Source organism: Otolemur garnettii, unplaced genomic scaffold (genome assembly GCF_000181295.1).
Source record: "Otolemur garnettii isolate 467f Iridium unplaced genomic scaffold, OtoGar3 scaffold00108, whole genome shotgun sequence".
Classification (NCBI taxonomy): domain Eukaryota; kingdom Metazoa; phylum Chordata; class Mammalia; order Primates; family Galagidae; genus Otolemur; species Otolemur garnettii.
The window spans coordinates 314,425-324,826 of NW_003852503.1; the positions used below are offsets into that span (position 1 = coordinate 314,425).

Below are 10,402 nucleotides of genomic sequence, written 5' to 3' on the forward strand. Positions count from 1 at the left end.
GGCACTAGTAATAATAATTCCTACCTTGAGAACTGGAGTACACAGTGTCTGGCATGTTATAAGTAAGAGTAAAGACTAGTCAGTGTTTTTTTCAGTGTTTTTTTTTTTTTTTTTTTTTTTTACAGTTTTTGGCCGGGGCTGGGTTTGAACCCGTCACCTCCAGCATATGGGGCCAGCGCCCTACTCCTTTGAGCCACAGGCGCCGCCCATCAGTGTTTTTTGAATTTATTTTTAGGCATACCCCATCACTGAAACTATGCAAATGTCATCAGCAAGGATAGTTTCCAGACCCTGGAAAGGTGGAGGGAATCTTCCCAGTGCTGAGACCCTGCCTCTATGTCTGTAGCAGACAGGCCTTGCAGCTCCTGAGCCTGCAGTGTCACCTCTCACCCTGCGGCCCACACCACCCACCCCCAGCCTACAGAGAGGCTGCTCTCCCCTGTCAGAGCTCAGCTTCTGTTTACAGGTCTCTTCCTTCCAAATGTGGAATCTCAGCCATTTCCTGAAGCCGTTCAGGAAGGCCAAGGCCAGGCTCTGGGGCTCAACGGAAGAGTATCCAGCCTTTGTTCCCAATTGTTCCAGGGCCACTTCTCTGCAGGGCCCCAGCTGATGCCCTCCCTTCCTCCCCTTTCCCAGATGGGCTGCAGGGCCAACCACAGCCCTGACAACCTATCAAGTGCAAGGCCTCCTCCTGTCCTCCTCCTCTTTCTCTCAAACCCACACTGAGACTAAGATAGAATCAGAGAACACCAAAGTCTCTAGAAACTGCGGGGTTTCATGGGGTAAAGAAAGAACAGAGTGAAAGTTGTAAGAGTGATGGAACTGGAAGGACAGGGGCAGGGAATAAAGTTTGGGTTTTCAGATGTGGCACTAGGGGTGGTGACAATGTCCCTGACTTGAGCTTGGGTGCACGTGTGGCAGGCAAAGCCGAGTCGAGTTTATGAGGCCGAGCCTCTGAGGGGCCAGAGTGATAAGGGGAATCTTCATATGGACCCTGAAGTTACTTAAGGATGAGACAGGAAAGGAAGGGGTGGGATGGATGGATTTCCTGCCCATTCAGCCAACTTGGCATTTCCCAGGTACTGAATCTCCAAGAGTGTCTGATCCCCTGACTGCCAGCTCCCCCTAGATGTTGCCACCAGCAGTCCTCCTTTAGTTTCTTGTGCCTTTATATCTAACCACATTCTCTGCTAATGATTTTGTTGTTCTTGTTTTTGAGACAGAGTCTCACTCTGTCACCCTGGGTAGAGTGCCGTGGCATCATAGCTCACAGTAACCTCAAACTCCCAGGCTCAAGTGACCTTCCTGCCTCCGCCTCCTGAGTAGCTGAGACTATAGGCATCCTCTACAATGCCCAGCTAATTTTTTTTCATTTTTAGTAGAAACAGGGTCTTGCTTTGGCTCTGGCTGGTCTCAAACTCCTGAGCTGAAGGGATCCTTCAGCCTTAGCCTCCTAGAGTGCTAGGATTACAGGGATGAGCCACCGTGTCCAGCCTCTGCTAATTTTTCAATGCAAACTTGATTTAATGCAAATCTCTACAAGCCAGAAAGAAGGTATAAGTTTCCCTTAGGAGGAAAGAAGGAAAATCCCAAAGGAATTCTCATCTATCAGCTAACCAGCCCTGACCTCAGCTGAGTGAGAATGGACGGGTTAGACAGTAAGGAGAGGTGCCAACGTGTAGCTCTGGGACAGGACCTCAGAGGCTCTGGCAGCCTGAGGAACAGCCCCTGCCCCTCAGTCAGATGTCCCGTGCTTAGAAATCATGGGCCAGTCCCTCCCTGTTCCCCACTCCCAGACTCTGGAGAGCCAAGTACTAAGAATGGAAGGCTGCTGGTCAATCACTCTTAGCTATTCCTATAGGACATTAGGATTCCTTTTCTTCACTCAGTCCAGGCATCCAGGGACTAAGGGATCCATGCAGTGACAGCCAAGGGGACTTCCCAACAGTGAGGTAGGTCTGGATGGCTCCTAGAGACAGCAGTGCTCATTTCCAGCAACCTGGCTGACCGGCATCCTGATTGTGTCATTTCCACAAACTAAGGAAGAGCCGACAGCATGAGTCACAGGGACGATGTGACTCTATGGGAGCCGCCTCCAGTTGTTATTTCAGGGGGCTGTGCTCTGGGGCTCTGGCTCCCTTCCTTCACCCCTAGTTTTAGGGCTTAGTGTTTTTAACTCATCTTTCGCTGTTTGTAAGAGGGAGGAGAGAAGAAAAGGATCTGGTACCCATGGGGCTTTGGAGAACAATTAACACCATCTGAATGACCCTGCAGAAGAAATTTCTTTTCACCGCTGGCTTCTGGCTTCCCAGCTTTCTGTTTTGTGTTCTTTGAAGATGCAGCCTGCGGCTCCTACTGGCCAAGCTGGTAGAGTAAAAGGGACAAAGTCATGTGGGATTTGAAGTCAGTTACACTAAGGTTGAGATCCTGCTTCCACCTCTTATTGGCAGAGAGACCTTGGATAAGTCACATATTCTTTCTGAGCTCCACTCTCCTCATCTATAAATTATCTGCATGAGCTTTATAAACTGTGGATATGAAAGTGCTGTGAAAACGCTAGGTATGAGTTGGTTATCCATTGAATGTTCTAAAATAGCACACCCTTTCCCCTGACCAACACAGCCACAGCCAGTCCCAGCCACTCTGAGGCATTCTGCTTGGCCTTGAGACCTCATTCTTTTGCCTCTCTCCTGGCCCCCTTTGCTTGTGTCTGCTCAGTTCCAACCTCCAAACTCTCATCTTTGTTCCAAGATACCAATAGTGGTGGGGACTAAGGGGGGAAGGTAGGAACTGAGCCAAAAGAGGAAATAGTAATGACCTCTCCTTAACGGCTAGAAAAATTGCCTTGAGGCCATTTCAGTGGCACGGCGTCTGTTCCCTAAACCCTGGTCCCATTAACCTCGTCTCATATTCTCAACCTGACATTTTCTCCACCTTCTCAACACCAATGACTATGGGGCACTTCTAGACCAACATTGCCCAGCTGGAGATTTCAAAGGCTGCTAATGTAGATGTTTAACCTTCTGCTCACATGTCCAGGAAGAAGGGGAGATCGGTTACTATTCTTCGTGTTCAGCCTGTCAATGTTCTCCAGCCAAATGCCACCAGGACACACTTGTTGTGTTTATTACTCCTTGCAGCATGGGAGAGTATATACCATGGGGAACCATGGAGTGATTTAGTAAGCGCTTTATTAGAAAGAACTTATTGTGGGATTTGAGCTGAGATTGGGTGATTCTGGAAGTGAGGCTTTACTCTAAACCAAGCACTGTCAGGAAGAAAGGACATGCAGAATCTTGGGTGTCTCTTGCCCTCCTGGGGTCACTGGGGCTATCTCTGCCAGCCCGTAGGTGGGCTTCACAGGGAGGGTAGTACTTGACTAGGGCATCAGTGGGGAGGCCAGATGTGAGAGGGTCCAGGTGGGGTTTCCTTCTTCCTCTGCTCTATTCTCCTCCCCAAAACTCTAAGGGCCCCGAAGCCTGCCCCTCTACTCACAGGTTGCTTATGTGACCTCACCGGGTAGTGACGACCTCACTGGGTAGTGACGACCTCACCAGGTAGTGATGACCTCACAGGCCTTCTCAGTTTCCATGGTAGGGTAGCTATGGAAATGTGGTGCCCTTAGGGAAAGTTCCCTATCATTTCTCTAGGAGATATCAATCTGTTTGGTTGCCTGAGAGAGAATGTCTGACCGGATCTTCTATATTAACTCTAACTTATCCTCTGTCCCCTGGGAGGGCTGCACTGCAGGTAGGCCAAGGCTGGGCATCTGTACAGGAGGCACTGGCATATATACAACCTCACCTGGCTGCCACTTTTTGGCTTGCCCTCCACTCCAGCACTTCTCTAGCCATAAGTAATACCGATGGGCTCAGGGACCCACAGTGTTCCTGCTCACTGCTGAGGGCAAGTGAAATGTCATCTCTGAGCAGTGTTCACAGAGGTTCTCCTCTTTCTAAATTGGGCCTTCCCTTTTGACCTATTAGATGCTTCCAGTCAGACCCTTTCCTCATTGAACTCTTAGCAAAAGCCAAATGTGTTTTTATTGACAAGTGACAAATGGAGCGGTTTGGGTAAGAGCTTGGGTGACCAGACGTCCCGCTTTTGGTGGGACAGTACCACTTTTGAATAATTTGTCCTGCATCCCGCGGAGTTTTAAAAAAGTCCCGATTTTTGGAAAGAATGCAGGAACAGGAAGGGAATATACGATTATTGGCTGCCAGGTGGCTATTTCTCCAGAATATAAGTTTTATATTATTGTTGTTAATTTGATAATGTTAAACTGTAATAATAACAAATAATTGTTGAGAAGTGATTATCGAGAACTGCTTATAAAAGTTTGCATTGTTGTCAGGCCCTGCCCTGCCCCATTCCCTGCCCCCCCATGTTGTCCCGCTTTACAAATGTTAAAATCTGGTCACTCTAGTAAGAGCGGCTGCTTCAGACCCAGGCAGCTTTATTATGGTGTCATGAAGACACAGTCCCATCAGAGCTGCTGAGTGCTGGGGCAAAGGTAGCTGGGAAGATGGAGAGCCGAGGGGAGTGGTGTCCTGGGAGGGTAGGTTGATGTGCGAAGGCTCCTTGAACCCAGACATGGTGCTCAGAGTCTAGCTCTGACCCTCCCAGTCACTCTGCTTCAGCATTTGGCCTCCAGAAAGTATTAGAAAATCTACACAAAAGTCTCAAAGGGTTAGAGGTCAGAGGTTGAAACAGGCAGTATGACCCAGGCCTAAGAGGGGCTGCCAGGGTGGGAGGGATTCTTACCTGATTTATATTAGATCTTTTTTTCCAAATCTTGCAAACCACTTCCATGAAAGCCTCAGAAGTGACAGACCTTAAGAATGTTTCCTTGGTTGTGAGAAGGAGAGACTTGTGAAGGGGTCTTGGTTGTGATTATTTTGAGGTTTTCCTGTTCTTTCTGGGAATGGGAAGGATATATCCTGGCCTGCTGCTGCCACAGGCTCCAGGGCTTTGCTTTTGTAGCCAGTGTCCCATCTCTAGGGGACTCAGACAAGTGTTAGGCCAGGGCAGTATTTGGGATGCCGAGATGAGAAGGCCTCACCCCAATACAGGGAGAGACATGAAAGGACAGCCTGACAGTACAGTGTCTAAAGCAAAAGTGATTGATCTGTCCTGGTTTTCTTTCCAGCACCACTGCCTCCCACTTCTCCTCTCCATGGTTACTACCATGTCCTCTACCGAGGGTATGGAGAAGCACAGGTGGGCTGGCATGGGGAGACGTACTGCTTGGTTGGTGGCTACCGGCTCCACGGGGATGCTCCTTTGCCCACACCAGCAAAGGCCGAAGCAGAGAAGCCAGCCCCCAGAGTTTCCAGCCCGGCTCCCAAGAAGCACCAGACTTCCAAGATAAGTCAGACTATGATGGAGGCAGACAAAGAGCTAAGTTGCCGTAGTTCCAAAATTCCACGCTTGCAGCATAGTGGCAGGAGGCAGCCCCAGAAAAACCTTGCTGGCTGAGCCACGCTACAGAACAGAGAAATGCTGAGCTTCCGGAGACATCTGCAGTGACCTTCACATTCCACCACTGGAGGTACAACCTGAACCATTCTACCTAAGCCTCCCTCACTGAAAAGCCCCTTCCATCCTAACTGGCCTTAGGCAAGGAGCCTCAGAAACTGAGACTGCTTTGAACATTCCAGGGCTGACTCCAACCTACGCAATTTCCTCTACTCAATCCTCTAGAGTTCCTTCTTAGGCAGAAGAAAGAAAAGTTTGCACTTTGCTAGCTGAGGAGTCAGGTGCAGAGAGAGCGTTCAGAGCAGCCCAGCAGGGGCCTGGTCTACAGATGAGTTCCTGCCTTGAGTCATTGCCAGCAACACCCAGCAGAAACCAAGGAAGATTAGGCTTCTTGAAACTGAAAGAAGAAATGCATGGCTACCCCACAGCAGGAGAGCCTCCTGCCTGGGGTCTCAGGAAGCAGAATGAAGAGATCCAGGGGGTCTGCTGCATGGAGCAGGAATGATATGGAGAACGTCAAGCAACAGCCCCTGCTGCTCATAGGTTCCTTTATTCCTGGCCCTTTTTGTCCCCACTGTGGTCCCTACTGTTCAATAAAATGATTTTCTCTAACAACAACAACTCCAAAAAGAGATTTGATCCTGAAAACCTTAAGGATTAAAGTTTACAATTTTTTTTTTTTTTTGCATCTAGTGTGAGGGCCTTTTAAAATCTGTTAATGCGGCAAATGATATCTATGAACTTTCTAGTGTTAAATTATGGAAGACCGGCAGAATGGAACCAAGAGGATTCACTTTTGTAACGTTTGATGATCATGATACAGTTGATAAAATTGGTCAAAAACACTATAATATGAATGTATAGTGAAGTGAAAAAGTCCTTCTAAACAAGAGATGGGGTCTGCTGGAACATGGAGAGGTCGTGGAGGGGGATCTGGCAGCTTTATGGGTTGTAGAGGAAACTTTGGTGGAGGTGATTTTGGCCATGGTGGAAAATTTGATGGAAGAGGAGGCTATGGTGATAGAGGTGGTGATAGCAGAGGTAGTTGGGGAGGAAGTGATAGTAGTGGTCATATGATGTTGGTGATATATCCAAAGTGGTGGTGGTATGATATATGGGTGGAAGATACGATGGTCACAATGAAGGAGGAAATTAAAGAACAACAGTGATCAAATTATGGACCCATGAAAGGGGGAAGTTTTGATGGAAGAATCTCAGGCAATGCCTATAGGAGTGGTTATGGATATGATGGTGGAATCAGTGGATGTGGCAGCAGCAGATTTTATAAACAGCAGAAAATGGGCGGAGCCTATGGCTCAAAGGAGTAGGGCACTGGCCCCATATGCTGGAGGTGGCGGGTTCAAACCCAGCCCTGGCCAAAATCTGCAAAAAAAAAAAAGAATATAAACAGCAGAAAAAAGCCACAGTTCTTAGCAAGGGAGAGAGCAAGGAGTTGTCCAGAAAGTTGCAAGTTATTTCAGGATAATTGTCCCAAATGCAGTAGAGGAACTGTAAAAATCTGCCACGGAAGGAACAATAGTCAGAAAAAGTTACTGCAGCTTCAATAGAAAATCTTTCTTGTTCAGAACTGTCATAGCTATAGTTAGCAAAAAGGCAGCTATTGATTAATGCAATACAGTGTCCATGCAGATATATAGCCCTGAGGTCTTTTATCTGTTGTAGCTTTTCTTTTTCCTTTTCATGACACCAGTTATATTGCCGTGTAAATTGTGACAGTGGTACCAGGCATTAAAAATTAAGCAGTTTTTAACTCCTCACTCCCACCCCTTCTCTCGAAGGTCAATAATGCAAAACAAATGTAGTTAAAGCAGGACCTAGTTATTGTGAAACAAGAGGACCTCTCAGGCATCGAGTCACAAGTATTTAGCATAAATACTTTTCTTTTCATAGCAATCCCCTTTTTGCCTCTTGTGACCTGGCTTTAAGCTCCACTACAGGTCTGAGACTAACACCAAGTTAATTGATGATCCCTCTATTGACAAACTTAATCTGTACTTTTAACTCTTTTTCATATGTGACATCCCCTCCCCCTCCTGAATGCTCACTCTTCCTTGAAACCCTCTTTTTGTGATTGTGGATACTATTATCTCCTTTTTCCCCATTATCTCTTATATTTCCTCCTATCTCACTGACTATGCCTTTTTAGCTTTTTAATTAATTAATTAATTAATTTTTTGCAGTTTTTGGCCAGGGCTGGGTTTGAACCCACCACCTCTGGCATATGGGGCCCGGTGCCTACTCCTTTGAGCCACAGGCGCCACCCTAGCTTTCTTTTTGAGGTCCTTTTAACCTATTTTCACATAATTATGTCCTCAGAAATCTATCTGCAGCTTTCTTCTTCACCTTCTACTCTATACATTGTCCCCAAATAATCTAATCCACTGCCATGGCTCAGTACCCTGAATTACTCCTTGTGTTCATACACCTCTAAGCTTTTATACATGCCTCTCTGATTGGATTGTGTTCTTTCATCCTTTTAAAAATAAGATTAACCAACTAATCTTTTAAGACTACACTCAAGGCTCAGCGCCCATAGCTCAGTGGTTAGGGTGCAGGCCACACGCACTGGGGCTGGTGGGTTGGAACCCCAGCCAGGGCTTGCTAAACAACAATGACAACAACAACAACAACAAAATAGCCAGGCATTGCGATGGGTGCCTGTACTCCCAGCTACTGGAAGGCTGAGGCAAGAGAATTGCTTAAGCCCAAGAGTTTGAGATTGCTGTGAGCTGTGATGCCATCACACTCTACTGAGGACATAGCGAGACTCTGTCTCAAGGAAAATAAATAAATAAATAAATAATCTTTTTTTTTTTTTTTTTTAAAGACTACACTCAAGTACATTTTCCTCCAAGATACCTTTGCCAGCATTCCTTAGTCTGGGTTAGATGACTCCTCTACATATTTTCAGAGCACCTTGCATCAATTTTTGTCATCGCATTTTATTTATTTTTTTATTAAAATTTTTGTTTTTAAATTTTTTTTTATTTCGTTGCTTATTTTTTATTTCTTTCCTTTTTTTTTTTTTGGTAGAGACAGAGTCCCACCCTGTGCCCCTGAGCAGAGTGCAGTGGCTTGGTAGCTCACTGCAACCTCAGGCTCCTGGCTTGTGGGCATCCCGCTGCCTCAGCCTCTGGAAGCCGCTGGGACTACAGGTGTTCGCCAAGGTGCCTGGCTGGGTTTTTCCATTTTTTTCATGAGTCGGGGTCTCACTTTTGCTCAGGTGAGTCTCAAACTGCTGAGCTCCAGCGATTCTCCCTCCTCAGCCTCCCACAGTGCTAGGATTACAGGCGTGAGCCACTGTGCCCGGCTGTCATCACATTTTATATCCTGTATTGTCATAATCTGTTGACTTATCCATCTTCCTGACATAGTTATGCTTTATCCCCACTGTCTAGCACATGGCCTGGTTCGTGGTAGACAAACAAATGTTTGTTGAATAAATTAAAGAACATCTGAATGAGTAGATGTGTGGATGGATGAGTGATGACTCTTTTAGAGTGGATGAGTTGGGGTTTAGAAAGAGGGCAAAGGATGGTGAAAGAAGTGAGAAGAAAAAAGGGAAATAACTGGTAAGTTTGAGCTGTTCGTTTAGTTCTCCTTGCTTAAATGGAATAAAGTTGTCATTTCATTTCATCAAAAGTTTATTAAGCATCCAGTATGTGATGCTTATAATACAAAGATGAAGATCAAAACAAAACGAAACAAAAAACCACTTCCTTACTTACCACCCCAATTCAAGGCAGATTTGGCTTGAGCCTGGGAAGCCGGCCCCTCGGGGATTCAGCACCAGGGTATGGTATACTCTCCTATGACCCTGACCTTCACCTGTGCATCTCCCGGCTGACCAGCAGGTACCCCTCTCCAAGTCCACCTGCCTGAGCAACCTTCCTCTACATGCATTATCTCATGGACGATGAGGCACCTGGGAAGCTAGGGGAGCTGCAAAGAGCTTCTCAAATGAGCCTGGGGAAGTACGCAGGGACTGGATGCTGACAGGGGCGTGCTGATGGGATGAGGGCGGAGGAAGCAAACTAGAAATGCTGGTGCCCTTAGGGTGGGATAAAACTTGCCCTGGTATGGAGGTGGTAGGTATCAGGGGCCAACGGAGTTGATCCGGGGGATTGTAGAGACAGACAGAGCTAGAGCTTAAGAGGTCAGGGAGGGGCCGAGGCTTGGAGGCATTGGGGAAGAGAGGAAGGAACACACAGAGGGCCTCCTTCTCTTTCAGCTTTTAAATCGCTGTCACCTCACACAGCAGATTACTGCCTCTCCTATGAACTGTGTGTGCAAGAGGTGGAGGCACGGGCATGGCCTGGCTGCATGGTGGCCACCCTCTCCTTATCTGATGTCAGTGTGATTAGGGAGTCTGCTCTTGTCCTGTATCTGGGGATCTGAGCATCTGGGGACCAGAGAGGATGGTGCCGGTCGGGGTAGAGGCCAAAGGTTGAAACGTGTTCCCATGACTCTCCACCCTCAGCCATGTTGGGGGGGATTAGAACCTTATTCTCTTTACAGGTGGAAGAAGCTCAACAACCTTCTGGAGCAGCGGTTCTCAACCTGTGGGTCGCGACCCCTTTGGGGGTCGAACGACCCTTTCACAGGGGTCCCCTGAGACCATCCTGCATATCAGATATTTACATTATGATTCATAACAGTAGCAAAATTACAGTTATGAAGTAGCAACAAAAATAATTTTATGGCTGGGACTCACGGTGGCATTAGGAAGGTTGGGAACCACTGGAGGATAATGATTGTTTGAAAGGCTTGTTTTGTGAGGAAGCCAGGGAGAAGGTATGAGTTGGAGGGTTGAAAACAGTTTCTTTCTTTCTTTCTTTCTTTTTTTTTTTTTTTTTAAGAGAGTCTCACTTTGTTGCCCTCCTAGGTAGAGTGCTGGTGTTAT

General features: G+C 47.0%; 2 protein-coding genes across 2 annotated transcripts; both read left to right on the top strand.

Moving 5' to 3' along the window:
• The first annotated feature begins 3,683 nt into the window (after window positions 1–3,683).
• Window positions 3,684–5,478, top strand: DPEP2NB (DPEP2 neighbor). The gene is made up of 2 exons (XM_012809538.1): window positions 3,684–3,750; window positions 5,150–5,478. The coding sequence occupies exons 1-2, from the start codon at window positions 3,684–3,686 to the stop codon at window positions 5,476–5,478; spliced, it is 396 nt and encodes a 131-aa protein (XP_012664992.1).
• Window positions 5,479–6,462: 984 nt separating this feature from the next.
• HEPN1 (hepatocellular carcinoma, down-regulated 1) lies at window positions 6,463–10,087 on the top strand. The gene is given in 4 exon segments (XM_023517299.1): window positions 6,463–6,519; window positions 9,630–9,739; window positions 9,741–9,783; window positions 9,785–10,087. Coding segments are annotated over 4 exon segments (285 nt in total). The 3' UTR covers window positions 9,860–10,087.
• Window positions 10,088–10,402: the final 315 nt, after the last annotated feature.